We start from the raw sequence: 20,125 nt of genomic DNA on the forward strand, positions 1-20,125 counted from the left end.
AACCAGCCAAAGAACAAACACAGGGGAATGTCCAGAAAAAAAAAATTGCAGGATACAGATCTCAAAGATATACCATGATTTAGTTTTTTTTTTTTCTTTAAAGAGAGAGTGAGAGAGAGAGAGAGAGAATTTTTAATATTTATTTTTTAGTTCTCGGCGGACACAACATCCTTGTTTGTATGTGGTGCTGAGGATCGAACCCGGGCCGCACGCATGCCAGGCGAGCGCGCTACCGCTTGAGCCACATCCCCAGCCCCCATGATTTAGTTTTTATGCTCTTTGTGTCTTCCAAATTTTTGACAGTGTACTATGTCTATAAACTTTCAGTTTTTTTATTCCTTTCTTTTAAATCAGAGTGGCAGAGGAGAAAGCTATAAAGACAACCAAAACGACCTTTAGGAATTGTCACATGAGGACGGACTAAAGCGAACTGAAATTTCATACCTACTGTGGCAATGGTTGAGAGAAATGTCAATATTAACTACAATGTACTGAGTGCCTACTATGTACCACAACCACTCCCTATTTTATGGAAGTTAAAAAATTGGGTAATCCTAATTAGAATAAGTTATACTCCAAGAATGTATAATATATCAAAATACACTCTATTGTCTCATATATATATATATATGAAAATTCCACCCCCCCCAAAAAAAAAAGTGTGTGTGTAGCAGGCAGGAAACTGAGGTTCCAACTAGGTTTGGTTTGTCTGGTTTCAACTCCTGATCTCCCCAAGCCATTGTACTAGGCTTTCCATCACTGAGCCCTTTTTATGATTCTTAAATTTTTTCCCAAGGCTAGCCTTTAACTTGAGATCCTACTGCCTCAGCCTCCCCTGTTGGGATGACAGGTGCACACCATCACACCAGACATAAAATCCTGATTTTTAAAATTATTATATAAAGTACAAGCAGACTAAAAAAGGGTAAAAAGCAATTCACAAATCCTGCACAAGATTTTTCAAATGTTTAGGATATTGTAATGGTACTAGCTTGGTCGGGGCAGCCAAAAACATTCACTGTTCATACTCCGTTTTTGTTTTTGTTTTTTTGTTTGTTTGTTTTTAGTTTTTCTTTCTGGAGAGCATGTATTATCTTTTTCTTAAGAATATGTTTAACATCCACAATATGTGTATTGATAGAACCGATGTGGCATGATTTACATTGCGTGTGTCCCTTACATCTTCCCTCTGGCATTCGCCTCCCCACAACCTGGCTTCAGTGCTGGGATCCAACCCAAGAGCTCGTGCATGCTAGTCAAGCTACATACGCAGCCCAGTATTTGCTTTGTGCATCAATAAAGAATTGCAGAATAAATATTTATTCCTTCTAATGGACAATATGTCCCAGCCTACAAGACTTTCGAGCTTCAGACTATCGAAACAACGTGTGCAATTCCCCGCCCCATTTCCATGCAGTTCCTAATCCCAGACACTTCGGGTGGCACTCTCGGATGCATTTAATGGTACCCACTTTCTCCTCCAGACATCCCCCCACACCCTCTCCCAGACTTGACACACAGGGCCAAGGGCCCGGCGGCATGACCTTGGGTCATCCTTGGCCGCAGACTCGCGGGGTGACCTTGGGCAAGTCCCCGTTTTCCGCTGACCCGCGTAGCTGGACCCTTGGCTCCGGGCCAGGCGCCCACGCCCCTCTCTTTCCTATCTCCCTCTGCTCGCAGCCCAGGGTCCCCACGCCTACGCTGCCAGCGTAGCGGCTGCCTGGAGTCGTGCGGCCCTCTCATTCCAGACGCTCGTTTACGCCGCGCGGACTGGGAGGGCTCGATTCCCGAACGCGGCCTGCGCCAGGGGCTCGCGGCCGTCCCACAGGCTGGCGCAGTCTTACGCTGCTGACGCAGCGCGCCCAAGATGGCGGCGCAGTCGTCGTCGGGGGTGGCGGCAGCAGAGGGGGCGGCGGCCGTGGCGGCAGCGGCGACGACAGCCGTGACGGCTGCGGTGGCAGCGCGGGACCTGGGCCGGGGGGAATGAGGCGGCCACGGCGAGCGAGCGGCGGAGCCGTGTAGCAGAGAAGCGCCTTCCCCTCCCTGCTTCCCGTGGCCGAGCCGGGGACGCGCGCGCGCGGCCGTCAGGAGCGGGCTCTCCACCCCTCCACTCCCGCGACCCGCACCGCACCCCCACCCGGGCTCGGAGGATGATGAAGCTCAAGTCGAACCAGACCCGCACCTATGACGGCGACGGCTACAAGAAGCGGGCCGCGTGCCTGTGTTTCCGCAGCGAGAGCGAAGAGGAGGTGAGGCGCTGGGCGCGGCGGGGTCGGGGTCGCGGGCCGCTGGCGGCCACGGCGCGGGGGGCGCGGCCGCCCGGCGGGGTGTGCGCGGGCAGCGGACTGGGCCGCCCGGCTCCGCGCGAAAGAAGTTCCGACGGAATTCCTGAGGCGGGGAAGAGGGGGACACAAAAGGGCTGGCGGGGCGGAGGGGAAGCGTCTGTGAGCGGGGCCGGGGTGGACGCGCCCGCCCGGGGGGATGCCAGGCTGCCGCCAGGGCGCGGGGGGCGGCCGCTGAGCCACCGGGGAGCGCCCGCGGGGAGCAGGCAGCGGCCGGGAGGGCCGGTCCCGGGTCCGGACCCCCAGCTCTGACCCAGGAAGGGCAGCTCCGCGCTTGTCAGCCCAGCACATGTGTGCAGAGGCCGCCGTGCACGAGGCGCAGGCCGGCCTTTGTGGCAGAGCATTAATTTTGTCCGCTTCGTTGGCAGGTTTGGGGTTTGTGAGGGATTATGTGTGAGCCCACGCCAGGGACCCGGGTTGCATTAGGAAGATTTAGGGCGTTGTGCACAAGCCAAAGCCAGCTGTTTATTTTACAGTGCCTGGTTAGCCCTATGGTGTAGCCTGAGAAGAAAGGACACTTGAGAAAATAATTTCTGGGGACTGATTTTTGTTTTTTCGTTTTTATTGGGAAGACCAAAAGTGGCACTTAAGATCCCTGCCGTTCCTCCGCTGACCTCTAGCAAAACCCTTAGGATTAAATTTGCCAGGAAAATAGAAATGTTTTAGAATCTGTTTCTTTTTGCCTCGGGTACTTAAAAAACAACAACAAAAAAAACTCGTTTTCTCAAAGCCGTTTCTGTGGTGATGAAGGGAATTCAGGGAAGGCACATGTTTTGTAAATCCACAAAGAATAGCTGCTTTGGAAATTCATAAGATGCCTGTGGGAACGCATTTTTCTCTTGTGCATGATGGTAAAATGGCAGTTAGGCTGGAAACAATGAAGGACAGTGAAATTCAATATGTTATATTCCAGCGATCAGCAGTGGGCTATGGTGGCAGGGTTGCAGTACAGTGCAAGTGTTGAAATGGGGGGGAAAGGAACTTGACCCGTTAGTTATGAAAAGAAGCTGTGATGAAAGAGACGGACGGACTGCCAGGAGTTGCTGCTGTCCAGAGATATTTAGGAGGAAGTGGGAATTTAAATTACTGCCTGAAGAAAATCAAGGAAGCACTAATTGTGCTCTTGAGGGATCCCATATGTGCCCTTTCCCCGCAAAACAGAAGAAAAGATATGGAAATGTATACTTTGTGACCTAGCCTATATTAAAAACGTCCCTCAAAGAGATGCTTGTAAGAGTGATACTAATGAGGGCCATTTTGTAAATTATGTACTGTTTTGGAATACATACTTGAGTAAAATGAAATTATTGGTGGTGGTTCCTGTTCTAGAGGTTTTGTTCTCTTCATTATCATATCATATTATGGGAAATCAGATGGTACTATAGGCTGTTAACTGGAGGGAAAGCAAATTAGCATAATAATGTTTTTCTACACTATGCTTCAGTCTGAGAGCACCCTAATTATAAGTAGAAGGGTGTATAATTTTGTCATGAATGATACAAGACTTTTTTTTTTTCAAATCATACTTGAAATTGAAAACGTGAGTATTTGGGATAAATTCGAGACCCTGTGTAGAACATAAGCAAACTAATAAAAACTTGATTTTCCATTTTCTGTTAGAAGTTTTATCATGTACTGATATTAGCAGAGTTAATGTTGCACGTTTACTTGAATGTTTAGGCTGCCCAGCTGCTGCTTGCAAATTAGACTAGGCATAAGACCTACGTTTTTAGGAGCTTAAGATCTTAACCTGTTGAAAGAAGTTTCTTGAATGGATTAAAAGATTTGCCTGATCATGGAGTTTCCTTTAGTGATTTCTTTTTGAACATTGGTTAATGAGCAGAAGAATCATGTAAATCTTTAATTACAGATTCAGTTTGTGTTATAGCTAAAGCCTGTGAAGAACAAGAAAAATAATGAAGTGGGCCCATTTTAGACTTATTCAGTTCATTTAAGCAAGTATGTTTTAAATAAAGAACCTACTATGGGTGCAGCTCTCTGTCATGTGAGATTTAAAGAAAATCATCCCTTCTTATCCCAAAGTAGTTTTAGATGGGGTTTCTTAATTGAGAGGGATTTTGGACCACAAAATAATCTCCAGAGCACTGTTCAACTTTCAAATTATATAATTGTGTTGGAAGGGAAGTGATTTGTTAGTTCCAGGAGAACTTTTATGTTCTCAATAGATGTGCCAGAGACTGGAAGTATTAGCCGCCACACATTGTGGGAAAGTGAAATTCAAACTTAACAGGACATTCAACCCAATTTTATTTTTTAATGGGAACTAATGGCTTTAATCAAGATAAATAGTTTACAGAATATTATTAGCATAATATAGTTCTAATGTAAATATAAACATGAACCTTGATTCATAAATTTAATTAGCTAGTGTCAAGAAACAAAAACAAATGTGAGGAAAAAGATGGAAATATTAGAAGATAATTGACCATTGAATAAAACCCTCTAGCATTGTGTTTTTTTCAGCCTCAGAAAACTTTACTTATAGGCCAGTAGTGAGAACAGCTGAAGTTCAGATCCGGGTTAGGATGTGTGCACATGGAATGTTTACTGAGTGTTCATTGAATGTTGGGAGTGGGAGACAGGCATGAAAGGAGGGGGCTCTGGGGTTAGTGGGAGAAATAGAAAAAGAGGCCCAAATACAAGATGAAAAGGAGTTCTCTTTCTTCCAGACTTCTGGCTTCTTTTCCTGTTGATAAACTAAAGTTAACCAGAAAAATTCCCCATAACAAGTTCTACTAATTATTTGATGTTTTGATGCTGGACATCAAACAATACAAGCTAGGCCAGTGCTCTGCCTCTGAGCTGCACCCCCATCTCTTACTAATGTCATTAACATTTTGATAAAATCTTGAGTTTGGGGTATTTGTGATAATGAACACATTTCCATAGTCCTGTGAACCTAATGTACAGGGGCCGTGCTCTTAACCAGCCCCCACTCCAGTCAGCTTGGCTCAGTGAACATTGGTTACTCATCAGGCCACTGGGTTCCCTGTACCCCAGCCATGGTCTCCCAGAAGTGAAATTGTGTGCTTATAAGGAGTCAGATGTACTTATTCTTGTATCTGTTCATGCTCATCATATTTGTTGTTGTAATTATGCAACTTAATTAAATATGCCATAGGTCAGTGAAATTTGAGTTCAAAAAGGAATAGTTTATGAGGAATATTTTAAATGCTTTGGGAAAAGTCTATAAATGCAAGTCACTAAAATAAAATTACTGCTCAATTATATATGGCAGAACAGACTGGAAGAGATTGGGAAGAAATCTTGAAATTTAAAAGGACTTTGCTTCTGTATTACTTTATGACCGTTTTTAGGATTTTGTTTTGTTTTGGTACTGGGAATTGAATCGAGGGGTCCTTAAACATGGAGCCACATTCCCAGCCCTTTTTATGTTTTATTTTGAGATAGCATCTCTCAGTTGCTTAGTACCTCCTCACTAAGTTGCTGAGACTGGCTTTGAACTTGTGATTCTCCTGCCTCAGCAGGAGAATATAGGGAATATAGGCATGCGCCATGGCAGGGTTTTTGTTTTAAAGAAACTAGGACTGGAAAACAGGTCCTTCATTATGTGTGTGGTGCAGGAAAGACAGACAACTTCAGTAAGACTCACACTTAAAGCAAGATCTTGGTCTTACAAAGATTGGTGAATAAATATACTTTTATATTTTATTTTGGTACTCTGGATTGAATCCCTGGATGCTAACACTGAGCTGTTGCCCTATTTTATTTATTTATTTATTAAAAAAAATTTTTTTTAGGGGCTGGGGGTGTGGCTCAAGCAGTATCGCTCTCGCCTGGCATGCGCAAAGCGCTGGGTTCAATCCTCAGCACCACATAAAAATAAAATAAAGATGTTGTTTCCACCAAAAACTGAAAAATAAATATTTTTTTTTAAAACATCTGCCAAACTCTTTTTTTTTTTTTTTTTTTTTTTAAGAGAGACAGGAGAGAGAGAGAGAATTTTTAATATTTATTTTTTTTTTAGTTCTCGGGGGACACAACATCTTTGTTGGTATGTGGTGCTGAGGATGGAACCCGGGCCGCACGCATGCCAGGCGAGCGCGCTACCGCTTGAGCCACATCCCCAGCCCCTGAAAAATAAATATTAAAAAAATTCTCTCTCTCTCTTTCTCTTAAAAAAATTTTTTTAAGTTGTAGATGAACATAATACATTTATCTTATTTGTTTTTATATGGTGCTGAGGATCGAACACAGTACCTCACATGTGGGAGGCAAGTGCTCTACCACTGAGCCACAACCCCAGCCTCTCCTTTTTATTTTTTAAGACAGAGTCTCACCAAGTACTTAAAGCCTTGCTAAATTTGCTAAGTCTGGTTCAAACTTTTGATCCTCCTACCTTAGCTTCCTGAACTGATGGACTTATATAGGTATGCACTATTGCACCCTGCTTTATATTTTTTTAATATGCTATATCATCCAGTTTATGGTACTTTATCATATTTAATAAAGTACCATATTTAATTTAATATGAAATTTATTAAAATTTTATTCCGAATTGGTATTATGGCATTTATCTTTATCATAAACCATTACCTAAAGTAATTCTAGCGAGATTGTCTCCCTCTCTCCCTTTTCTTTTTCCTTTCTTTCTTTTTCATTCATTTATTTATTTATTTTCAGCCTCTATAATGAGACGTGATAAATACTAGGGGGAAGAGACAGTCTTATAAGAATTTGTACTCTGTCTACCCTCTCTGGAGGAGGGGTGAAGAATGTAACACAGGCATTCCATACAGTTGAAATATCTAGGACTGTGAAATACTCTTAGAAGAGCCAGTGATACGGAATATATGAAGATAACGTCACGGTGCCTGGGAGAGTTAAAGCTGCTCCTGAAGGTCTTTCGTCTTTCTTTCTTTCTTTCTTTCTTTCTTTCTTTCTTTCTTTCTTTCTTTCTCTCTCTCTCTCTCTCTCTCTCTCTCTCTCTCTCTCTCTCTCTTTTTCTTTCTTCTTTCTTTCTTTCAACAGGGTCTCACTATTGTCTGATGTGATTTCAAAATCTTGAGCTGAAGTGATCCTCCCACCTCACCTTCCTAAAAAGCTAGGACTATAAGGAGAAAAAAAAATGAAGACTAACAAAATTGTGTCAGTTAGAATTCCTTGTGTATTAGAACTGTTTTCAAAAAGAAAGGATAATGCTGGGTGTGGTGGTTTCATGCCTTTAATCCCAGTGAGTCAGGAGGCTGAGGCAGGAGGATCACAAGTTTGAGGCCAGCCTCAAAAACTAAGTGAGACTCTAAACAACTTAGTGAGACCCTGTGTCAAAGTAAAAAAATAAAAGTAAAAAGGGCTGGGAATGTGGCTCAGGATAAAGCACCCTTGGGTTCAGTTCCACAGTAATGTCTCCCCCCTCACACCACCAAATAAATAAATAAATAAATAAATAAATAAATAAATAAACAAACACCAAAAGGATGAAATTTAAATTTTAAACTTTTCCACCAGCAGCCCTACAACTCTTGACTGGGGGAGTGCTTCTGCATTTTCTTAGATCCTGGAGCTCACCAGGTTGGTTGGGGAGATGACTGACACTGAAGATCCTCAGTAAGCAGAGACTCTGGTGGCCTGAGTGTTTGTCTATAAAATGCCCCAGAGGAGCAAGGGGAAGGACGTCACTGCAGACCACACCTTCCAGCAGGCTCTAGAGAGGGGAGTAAGGTGCAGGTGGCAATCCCAGGGGTGATAACCATGACGAAGGGCTTCCAGTAGATCCCACGCTGGCTGGGGAGTACCTCATTGTCCAGTGTTACATCGTTCTAAGATCAGGACGGGTGCTCTGATATAGTCGTTGGACATTTCTGCTCTTCATTTTTCAAGATGTTTCCCAGAGTCTGTTTTTTGTTTTATATTGTTGGCTTTTTTTTTTTTTTTTTTTTTGGTACGGGGATTGAACCCAGGGGCACTTGACCACTGAGCCACATCCCCAGCCCTTTTTATTATCATTAATATTGTTTTCATTCTGAGACAGGCTCTGGCTGAGTTGCTTAGGGCCTTGCTAAATTGCTGAGGCTGGCCTTGAACCTGCAATCCTCTTGTCTCAGCCTCCTGAGCTGCTGGGATTATAGGTGTGTACACCTCGCTGGCTTGGTGTTTTTTGTTTTCCCTTCTGCCTGCCCAATACCAGTTAGTTACTCATTTCTCCCATTATATACTTTTCTTCCCCCTTTTCCAGATGTGACTTCTGGGCTGAAGTTCTACTGCAATCCTCCTCACTGCACTTTTTTTTTTTAAACAACTCTTTGCCCTACTCTTGCTTTAAGGTGATTCTCATTTCTCTGTAAAAATAGTGAGGTATGCCAGACTCAGCAGTGCTTGCCTGTAATACCGGCTACTTGGGAGGATGAGGTAAGAGGATCACAAGTTCAAAACCAGTCCCAGTAACTTAGCGATATCCTGTCACAGAATAAAATAAAAGGCACTGGGTACATGTTTCAGTGGTAGAGTGCTTGCCTAGCATGTGGGAGGCCCTGGGTTCAATCTCCAGTAAAACAGACACACACACACACACACACACACACACACACACACACACACAGTCTTACACGGTTGCTTATCTACTGTGTGTGAAGCAGTCTCTAATTTTTCTTTACAGCCTAGTACAAAAGAGAAGGGGCTTGCTCAGGAATACCTTTGTTTACTCATCTCCTCAGCCCAGCTGTGGCTGGTCCCTGTCCCCCCATCCCTCCTGCTGATTCAGCAGCCTCATTCCCGCAGTGTCTCATCTCTCCTGCATCCTTTCTTTCTCAACTTTATCATTCCAGGGAAAAGAGGCTATTATACTTCTCATTTTAAGAAAAACAAGGGGAGAAAAAGTTCTCTCCGTGCCATATTCCCTCCAGCTACCATCCTAGTTCTCTCTTCCCTTTCATGATAATTTTTCTTGTCATTGTTCTCTCTGCTTCCCCTCCACCCATCCATCCTTTCCTGAACTCATTCCACGTAGGCACTTTCTTCTATTGTTTGCTGAATTCCTCCTCATGATAATTTACAAGTTATTAACTCAATGGCCAGCTCTTAATTCTTGTGTTTTTTGATTTTTCCTTTCTTCTTTTTTATTTTATTAAAAAATATATGTATGTGTATATTTAGCTTTTTAGGTGGACACAATATCTTTATTTTATTTGTATGTGGTGCTGAGGATCGAACCCAGTGCTTCACACATACCAGGCCAGCGCGCTACTACTTGAGCCACATCCCAGCCCCCTCTTCTTTTTTTAAATGTTTATTTTTTAGTTATAGGTGGACACAGTATCTTTATTTTATTTTTATGTGGTGCTGAGGATTGAACCCAGTGCCTCAGGCGTGTTAGGCGAGCGAGCGCTCTACCTCTGAGCCCTAGCCCCTGTTCTTTCTTCTTGACACACTTTCTTCATCAGGCTTCTAGATGATCTCCCTAGTTCTTCTTCCTTTCTGATTGTTCCTTCCTCATATTGTTGTAGATTCCTCCACATTTCTTGACTTCTCTTCATTCCAGTGTGTGAGAACACAATCTTTGAACCCTTTCTTTTCCTTGGACTCATACAGTAGACAGTCTCACCCCATCTTTAAACACTATTTTTACACTTTGTTTTTGTTTTTTGGTAGTAGTAGGGATTGAATGCAGGGTCTTGCATATTCTAGACAGGGGCCCTACCTCTCAGCTATATTCCTAGTCACCCCCACCCCTTTTTAAAATTAAAAAAAAATTTTTTTGTAGTTGCAGATGGGGCAGCATGCCTTTATTGTTTATTTTTGGTGGTGCTGGGGGTTGAACCCAGGACTTTGTGCATGCTAGGCAAGTACTCTACCAATTGAACTATATCCCCAGCCCCCCTTATTTTATTTTTTTAATGTGGTGCTAAAGATGGAATCCAGTGCCTCACATGTGCTAGGCAGTGATCTGCCACTGAGCCCCAGCCTTTTTTTAAATTTTGAGAAAGGCTGACTTTGAATGATCCTCCTGCCTTAGCCTCCCAAGTTGTTGGGGTTATAGCTTGTGCCATCATACCTGGCTTTTTTTTTTTTTTCCTTTGAAATACGGGGTATCCCTGCATTGCCCAGCCTGGTCTCTTAATTCCTGGGCTCGAGTGATCTTTCCTGTCTCAGCTTTCTGTGTGGGACTTCTGAGCTATGCCACCACATTGGTGTACACTGATTACTTTTAAATGTCTATTTTTAACTCTAAATTCTCCTGAAATCAAGACTTGAATGGTCAGCAATCTACTTGATATTTCCATTTGGAAATATGATAAATTCCAAAGCCTAAGCTGATTTCTTTCTTTCTTTTTTTTGGGGGGGGGTGGGAATTGAACCCAGAGGTTTGCATATTCTACCACTAAGTTACACCCCTAATCCCCAATTGAATTTTTTTTAAAGAGAGAGAAAGGGAGAGAGAGAGAGAGAGAGAGAGAGAGAGAGAGAGAAAAGAAAAGAAAGAAAGAATTTTATATTTATTTATTTATTTTTTTAAGTTTTCAGTGGACACAACATCTTTGTTGGTATGTGGTGCTGAGAATCGAACCGGGGCCGCACGCATGCCAGGCGAGCGCGCTACTGCTTGAGCCACATCCCCAACCCCCAATTGAATTTTTTTAAAAATATTTTTTAGTTGTGGATAGGACACAATACCTTTAAGTTTTTTTTTTTTTTTTTAATGTGGTGCTGGAGATGGAACCCAGTGCTTCACGAGTATTAAGCAAGCGCTCCACCACTCAGCCCCAGCCCCAGCCCCAACTGAATTCTTTATTCCATCCACCAAAAAAACAAACAGCAACAAACTCCTGCTTTTCCTGTGGTAAAAGAAATCTTGATAATATCAGTTGCTCAGATGGGAAACCTTGGAAATCGTCTTTGAGTCTTCCCCATCTCATACCCACATGTCATCTAGCAGAAATCACAACTCTAGCGTCTCCCAGCATTCACTGTGCTGCTCCTCCCTGGCCAGTCCTTGCCTCCTGCCTGACCGGTGCCTGTCTTCCTAACTGCTCTGCTTGTTTCTGCTCTCTCTCTGGCCGACTCTACCATCGCTGCAAGGCTGATTCATCAACACAGAGGTCAGATCACAACACCTGCAGGGTACATCCAGAGTCTTAACTGTGACTTCTAAGGTCCTAGATGATCAGATCCCTTGCCACGGCTCTGATAACATCTCTTCCCACTCTCCCTCTTACTCATGCCTCTTTTCTAGACATACTGGCCTCAGGGTCATTTCTCCCCCATATTATCTGCCTGAATCACTCCCTCACATTAGGTCTTTGCTTAATGTACCTTATCAGACACGTCTTTAATGATCAGACTGTTTAAAATATCGATGGTCTCTTGTCAACATGCGTCTCCAGTGCTTGTTATTATTTGACAGCACATACCACCAACAGACATATATTTATTTATTTATTGTCTTATTTCCTCCACTAGAATGTAAGCTAGTTTTTGAAGATTTTTGTGTTTTTATCTGTTTTCACTTCTCTGTCTTCAGTACTTAGAATGTAGAAATATCCAGTTGTTGAATGTGTGATTGAATGAATGACTCTGTATAGTCCCTGCTTTTAAGAAGCTTACTGTTTGCACTGGGATGTGGCTTAGTGGGAAAGCGCTTGACTCCCAAGCTTAAGGTCCTGGGTTTGATCAGACCTACCCACATCCACACCCACACACTTTTGTCTAGTGGAGGAACTGATATCCAAAACACACTGAATGCTAGTGTCTACCAGTAATACATTGATAACTGTGTTCCAGAGAATTCTCCCAGCTCTTTGCTTATTTCCAGTATTTTAGTGACAGGGTATTTGATAATCATGAGTATCAGCCCGATTCCAGTGAATGTGCTTTAGGTTGTAAATCTTTTCTGAGGCTTACTGGATAGTACTATAATAGGACGCTCAGGATTTCTTTCAGACATTGAATATTGTGAGTCTGTGTCATCTTGCAGAATTTTTAAAAAAATTTTTTGGTTGTCAGTGGACCTTTATTTATTTATATGTGGTGCTGAGAATCGAACCCAGTGCCTCACACGTGCTAGGCAAGCGCTCTGCCACCAAGCCACAACCCCAGCCCCATCTTGCAGAATTTGTGTTGGGTGATTGATACATAAACTAGATCCCTATTTCTAGTGGTACAAGTACCTGAGGGCAAAAGATTTTTTCATTTTGCTGATATCCTAGAACCTTTTATTAATACATAAATATTCCAGAAAACCACAATCGAGATAGTTGCTATTTTAATGGCTTGTTGATAGTGGTTCCTAGTTAATAATGTATGTCAGATCTGAATTCTAAAATTAATTAATATTAGAATAGGTCATTTGGAGATGGAGGTTGATAGGGATGGTCATAAAATGTTCCCATGATCTTGTTCTTTATCTAGGTCAAGGTTTAAGAAACATGATGCAAAGTTTGTGGGTGCTGTCCTGACACATTTGATTTATGGTGGTTAATGTTAGTGACAGAACAAAGGAACTTTCTCAGGTGGAACAGGTAACAGGATAAAAGAAGAGTAAGGAGTTGAGTTTGGAAATAAAATCCTCAAATTTAAAATTTAATAAAGAAACATACCCCGAATCAGTTTCTCTGAGTAAAGTCCTCTCAATACCCAAGAAAACTTCCTTGAACCCACTTTAAGAATTTTTGCCTTAATGTAACATGCCTGCATCTTTTCCACAGCCTTCCTGAATGAAGCCTTTGTTTCCTGACCCTTTGAATAGTGAAAACTGTTCACCCATTCACTCACTTCTTCCTTTATGAACTTAATTTATTGAGTGCTTATGTCCAGGCTGGATGCTATTCGGGGGACACTAGTGTCAGAACAAAAGTCCTTACTCTTGTGGAACATCAGATAAAATTCAGGGAGATAGTACTGAGCAAAGAAATCAGTGCACATGATGAACTTAGGCAGCAGGGAGTGCTAGCAGAAAGTAAGTGTGAGAGTCGGGGTTTTGGCATATTTTGGTTGGGTGGTCCCCTCTGAATGACAAGGCAGAGGGAAAAATAGTTACACTCCAACGTGGAAATGACTTGGTCTGGAGAAAATACAGGAAGCAGGCCAGTGTGGCTGGAAGCCAGAGCTGGGGGAGCTGGTGGGAGAGGTGGGAGGCAGCCAGCTCGGGTGGGGCTTCTCCTTGACCCTTTCCTGCCTCCGCCACCAGGAGCATCCAGTGAAACCAGCTTCTTCCTTTGAATGTGAGGGGTAGGAATGAATGGGATGGTGAGAGTTTATTAGAAAAAGCTGTATTAAAGTAATGTAAGAATGGAGATAAAAGGAAGTTCTATAGTTTTTAAAGAAGTTAATCTGAAAGGACTCCATCTCCCCCCAAAAATTTAAGATGTGAGGAAAAAAAGGAAGATGACAAAGGGGAGAAGAAACTTCATGAAAAATAAGGGAATACTGTGTGATGACCTAACATTTCTTCAACTCTTCTTAAGACAATTTAGTCAGAAAGACTTGTTGGAAATTGGTAATACTGGCATGCGGTACAAAATTTGAAAAGGGTGTGGAGTGAAAGGTGATTCTCCTTTCATGTCTTCCTTTGCCACCAGTTCCTTGCCCTAGATTCTACCACTGTTACTAGTTTCTTTATATATATATAGTGTATGTGTGCGCATGTGCATGTCAAGCTCTTGCACACTAGTCAGTCAGGTAGTTAGAACTGATATTGCAAATGAAAGATCTGGAATCAACAGGTGCATTGGTGCATACCTGTAGTCCCAGCTGCTTGGGAGATTGAGATGGGTGGTCACTTGAGCCCATGAGTTTGAGGTCTGCCTGGGCAACACAGAGACCCTGAATAAAAAAATACATACATAAATAAAAGATTGGGGGACGGTTTTTGCTTAATAGAATAAAGATTTGCGAAATTTTCTTAGAAATTTATTAGAACCCATATCAGTTGACTACTTTTTCATCACTTGCCTAGTTTTTTGAGGTTTGTTTACATAAAGTGCTAAGACTAGTATGTGGACATGAGGTCAGTTTTTGTGAGACAGTCAGGAGAGAGCTGGAGTGTGGAAGTCAATTTTCTAACTGACCTTCAAGTCCTAAGAAGCAGCTTAGCAGTTGTCTGGGTCAGACTGGGCTTGCTAACTCCTAGACTGTCTCATTGTTTAGACTACTCAGAAGAACTGAAAAAAGGAACCTTGTAAGCTTAAAGAACCTTTCTTTTCAAGGTAATGTATGAGCCTACACCTGTTAGGAAGCAGTTCACTTTAGCCATATGCTTAATCCCTGGCTGTGGAATGGGAACCTGTAGAATTATGGGTGGAATTGTGGTTTTTCAGCTCCTTCTGAGGCAAGAGGCCATGTCTTAAACTACTTTTGTTTCTTCTTCCCACCAGTCCCCCAAAATGCCAACAGAGCTGGGTGTGGGAAAACCTGAATAGAAAAACTTGACTTGAAAAAGATCATTGCAATTTAATCTCCTTATTTAATTTGAAATAGGAAAAAATTGCTAAAAGATACACCCATATTAAAATGTAATTGCAAACGTATTTGCAAAGCAGAGTAAGTGGTTTTATTTTTTTCTCTTTTGGACATCTCATCCCTTTTAAGGTGTGCTTGTGCTTCTTAATGCATTTAATCAGAAGTCAACTGTTTCTGCAAGTCTGTTGTGTGTTTCATCCAAATATACTTTTAAAAATTCTTAGTTTAGAACACTTTTTTACTCTATTTTAAATGGGAAATTGACAACTTGAGTGTCACAAAGCCTTATTTTATGGTGTATTTTTTGAGCACTTCTAAGACTAAATAAAGAAAGTGAATTTTTAGTTCAGTATCAGAGAGAATGAAAACTTTTATTTAAAAGGAATAAAAATTGAAATGTACAGCAAGTAGAAGTAAAGAGAAAAGGAGTATTATAAACAAAAAACGATCCCTTAAATAGACTTTTTTTTTTTGTACAATTAATCAATCTCTTTGTTCATAAAACAACCTTATGGTTGTTTTCTTTTCTCTTCGTCATTTATTTAACATCTTTTGGATAAGCTTTATAAGAGCAGCATTGCACTGATGGACAGAAGTGGACATGAACTCAGACATACAGTGCTTATGCTTCTATTAAGAAGAGGAAGGATAGTGATTTTTCTTTGAATATTTAGAAATTCTAATAAAACATGCAATAAGAAGTTGCTTTTATGAAACACTTTTTTGTGTGTATAACTTGAACTAATATATCTTAAATATGTGGTTATTATGATAGTTCTTGGAAATTTGATTATTTAATATTTTCACTTGCTTCCTCTTTGCAGAAATGACTTACTTGCTAGACCATTAGCTGAGTATACTGAGCCCTGGAGTTGATGCTCTGCCAGTTCTCAGGGATGACTGTACTTTATTGCATGTCTAAGAAATTATTATTATTATTATTTTAAAGAGAGAGAGAAGAGAATTTAATACTCATTTTTTAGTTTTCGGCGGACACAACATCTTTGCCTGGATGTGGTGCTGAGGATCGAACCCAGGCCGCACACATGCCAGAGGAGCGCGCTATTGCTTGAGCCACATCCCCAGCCCCCCTAAGAAATTATTTTAAATGCTTAAAATAATTTTATATTTATATTTAAATAATTAGCATGTATTTTTTATTTAAAATAATGCCTATGGATTATTATTATAATAAGACTTTTTAAAAAGTCTTTTATTTAAAGAAAGCTTTCTTTTTTTGGGGGGGAGGGATTACCAGGGAGTGAACCCAGAGGTGCTTTGCCACTGAGCCACACCCAAGCCCTTTTTATTTTTTACTTTGAAACAGGATCTCACTAAGTTGCTTAGGATCTCACTAAGTTGCTGAGGCTGGCCTTGAACTTATTTTTTTTAACTTTATTTTGTTTATTTATATTTTTATGTGGTGCTGAGCCGAACCCAGTGCCTCACATGTGCTGGGCAAGTGCTCTATCACTGAGCTACAACCCCAGCCCTGGCCTTGAATTTTTAATCCTTCTGCCTCAGTCTCCCTAGTGGTTGGAATTACAGGGGAATGACACCACATCTTTTTTTTTTTTTTTTTTTTAACTTGAAGTACAGTGCTGTGGAAGAAAAAGGAAAAGAGATTCTTCTTGCATTTGATTAAGTGTGTGAATGAGGACTTGGCAAAGGACTCGACTGAGGGATTTAAAGAAGGGTGTGCTGTGGCCAGATTAGGCAGAAGAGGTCAAGGTCAGTAGGGGCAATAGCTTATGTAGCACCACTTCTTTAGAAGAGCTTGGGTAGCTGTGCAGGGATGTAGTATGTATTGGATGATTTTTTTTTCTGGCATAAAATCAGAAATCATAGAATATAGTATATAAAGAATTGTTCTGTAAATAATTTTGAAAGTATTTGTGTCCCTGGGAACAGGGATGTTTATTATTTCTAGAATTTCTGGCCAACCTCTCCTTCCTCAGAATACTCTTGTCTCCTTTTTAGAGAAAACCCATCCTGAAGGGGATGAGGGGCCCATCTTTTAGTGCATAAACTGAATGGGCCATTATGCTACATCCCTTTTCTGGTGTGCCTACATGAATGCAGTACTAAGGCTTCAGTAGTTGGCTTTTCAGTGCTTGGTGTCTGGCTCCTGAAGAGGCTATGTGGAATCCCAGGGAGGGCATTGGCTGTGTGCTGACCAGATGCTTGTGCTGAAGACCCGGGTTGTGGCTTTTGCTGCCAGCCCTGGAGTGCCTGTGGTATGACGCCAATCTTCCAGTCCTGGCCTATGGTCCTTGCTACTGCAGTTTTCTGAACCTTTGATTTTCTTCCAGTAAATTCCTTTTGGCTTCATACCACCAGGCTTGGTTTCTGTTGCTTGCAACCAAGAACTATAATACACTATCTGAATAGTTTTTAACCTAACCTCCTTAGTAGTCCATTACAGCAGAAGAAATTTATATGTATTGACTCAGAAAATTTCAATTTATATTTTTGGGAGAGATCGTTTTCATTTTACTTCTGAAGCAGGCTTTAAATTTTTAAATTTTTTGAAGTAAAAAATGTGTTCATGCTAATGGTCTTAAAATTGATTTTATTTTAAATTTATACACACACACACACACACACACAGATGATAGGCCTTTATTTTATTTATTTATATGTGGTGCTGAGAATTGAACCCAGTGCCTCACACATGCCAGGCAAGTGTGCTGCCGCTGAACCCCAGTCTCAGCCCCATAAAATTGATTTTAAATGGCGAAAAAATATTCCAGAAATTAGAGGAAATGTAACTGACAGTGGCTTGAACTCTTGATTATTTTTATGAAATGCTTACCAGCATACTTATGCCCTCCCTACCATCGATACTTAGTTTTTAGAACTGTTCTAAAAACTGTTCAAGAATGTGTGAGGTTTTTAATGTTTTAAATCATGTAGTTGTCAAAGACAAGATTTTAAAAATTTTAACAATCCAAGATTAAAAAAACTGTAGGATGCTTTTAAAATACATATCTGTACTTTGCAAGTTCTATCTTGGCTAAGAATTGAGGTCTTTATCTCTCTAGGTGTAGTGATAATTTTAAAACTATGATATGTTCCCTGCTCTCCAGGAAGAATGCTTTTTTTAATTGATTAAATGACCTTCAGCCATTTCAGTTCAGTTGAACAAGTGTCTTGTGTGGGGCCAGATAGGAAAATTAAAATAATCAGGACTTAAAAAGTATATGGAGCAATAAGAAAACGGAGAAGAGACACTGTTTGGAAGTACTTAATTTTGGAGGCAAAATACACAAGTGGTCAGTCTTGGGCTCTAAGAAATGCATAGTTAGAAGGAAGAGGAGAGGGTAGTTAGGAGGAGGGAGCCCAGCACGACAGAGGGTGGGAATGAGTTAGTGCACACCAGAGACCCAAGCACCTGAGTGGCTTGGTGCTGTGGCAGGGCAATAAAATGGGGGTGTTGACAGGGAGGGAGTTTGGGGGTATAGAGCCTTGGTTTAAGAGAATGAGGAGTTTGGGTTGACCTCACACTGGGGACCACAGTTGTCCCTCACAGGGTTGTTGTGTAAAGGCTCTGCAGGATTAACTCCACAGGCTTCTCCCCAGAGGGAGTGAAGGAGTGACTTAAGTGATGCTGCAGTCAAAGGAGCAGACAGATTGGGTGACAGATGGTGAGTTAAAGATGAAATAAGAAGCCTGGGCTGGGGTTGTGGCTCAGTGGCAGAGCGCTTGCCTCACACATGTGAGGCACTGGGTTCTATCCTTAGCACCACATAAAAATAAATAGATAAAATAAAGATATTGTCCATGTATAATTTAAAAAGTATTAACAAAAAAGAAGCCTATGGGTGACAATGACTTATAAATGACCTGGGTAATAGGAAAGATGGAAATTTAGAAGAGAGATTGGTCTTGGAGGGAAGATGGGACTTCAGTTTTTTCATGTCCAATTTGAAGTAATGATAGGAATTGAACTGACAGTAGTTGGAGACGTGTGGCTAGAGGTGTAGTGAAAAATTAGGATCGCAGCCAGAGTTGGGCATCAGCGACCTCAGGGAGAGGGTGGAAAGTGAGCACAAGAGAAAGTGGGCAGGGGGAACAGTGGAGTGCAGCATCCCAGTGCTCAGGGAGGTGCTCAGGGAGGCAGAATGGTGGAAGCTGAGGGAAGAGAACCTTTTGGAAAATTCTGCTGCGCAATAGTGTCAGACCTGGAGCAGTCAAATGCCGCGAAGGTGGGGTGTAGCAGCAATGTTAGTGATGACTTTGGAATGTGGTTTCAGTAGAATGATAAGATGACATGTGGACTTGGGGTGGCTAAATCAGGCTTTGGGAAGGAAGCCCCCCCCCTTTTTTTCTGCCATTGGAGGGCACATGAAAGAAAAAAAACCTAGAACCCAGATTAATATTGATGTGGATTTGAGAAAGTCTCTTCTAGATGGCCTCATTCTGGGGAGAAGTTAAACATATTTCTGGAAGTGGTCTGGTGATAGGAGTTTAAGAGGCAAGAAAAATTGGACAGAGTTGCTGTGGTGTAGTCATGATCGAAGTGATGGTTCTATAAGAGGTGGAAGTGGGGGTTGAGTGGTGCTTATCCTCACACAGTCATGGGCCTGTTGGGCATGGGGAACCATGTAGGCAGCACAGGCGATAAACTACAAGCAGGAGAGACAGTTTCAGAGTTTATAATCTAGGCTTAAAAAAGGAGAAGGACTTTTAGTGTTGAAGTTTTATATTTTTTTTTCCTTTGCTTATAGGAGCTAGAGAGGGGAAAGGGAACAGTAGAGATGTTTTAAGGTTGGATGGAGACTGATTCAAGAACATCAGAAAAGGTCAAAGGAATCAGGAAATTGAAAATCAGTTGCTTTATATGTAGAATGGGAATAAGTCGTACCTAATTCATGAAGTTGTTGTGAGACTTGAGTGAGGAAGGAGAAATAAAGTGCTTCTGAGACGTGTAGTAAATGCTCAGAAAATGTTAAGTGTTGTTATTGAGATACAAGAGGAATCCCACTGGTCAACCAGTAATTATGATATATAGAGGATAATAGCAGCTGCAAAAGAAACCTGTCCATATGATTTAGACATGGAGCAGTAACACATGCTAGATCGAGAAGAAACAGTGGGAAAGGAGAAGACCTGAGTGTCAAAGAGTGAGAAGTTTGCTGCTACTCCATTGTAGAATGTGTAGGCATTAAAAAAATAAATAAAAGAAGATAAAAGAAGATTCTGGGACTTGGGGTATAGCTTAGTGGTGAGCACTTGCCCAGAGTGTATGGGGCCCTGGGTTCTATCTCAAGCACCATGGGGGGAAAATGAGTGTGCATGTCTTGATGATAGTGGCTTCACAAGCCAAGTATACTGGCACACATCTA

At 41.6% G+C, this 20,125-nt stretch overlaps 1 protein-coding gene across 1 annotated transcript in view; it reads left to right on the plus strand.

The window, feature by feature from the left end:
- Nucleotides 1–1,495: 1,495 nt before the first annotated feature.
- Nudt3 (nudix hydrolase 3) overlaps nucleotides 1,496–20,125 on the plus strand; it is a 103,095-nt gene continuing 84,465 nt past the window's right edge. The window contains exon 1 of the mRNA XM_026383398.2: nucleotides 1,496–2,249. Within this exon, the coding sequence (XP_026239183.1) occupies nucleotides 2,151–2,249 (99 nt within the window). The 5' untranslated portion in view covers nucleotides 1,496–2,150. The remainder of the gene's footprint in view (nucleotides 2,250–20,125) is intronic.

The sequence above is a fragment of the Urocitellus parryii genome, chromosome 8 (assembly GCF_045843805.1).
Source record: "Urocitellus parryii isolate mUroPar1 chromosome 8, mUroPar1.hap1, whole genome shotgun sequence".
Classification (NCBI taxonomy): domain Eukaryota; kingdom Metazoa; phylum Chordata; class Mammalia; order Rodentia; family Sciuridae; genus Urocitellus; species Urocitellus parryii.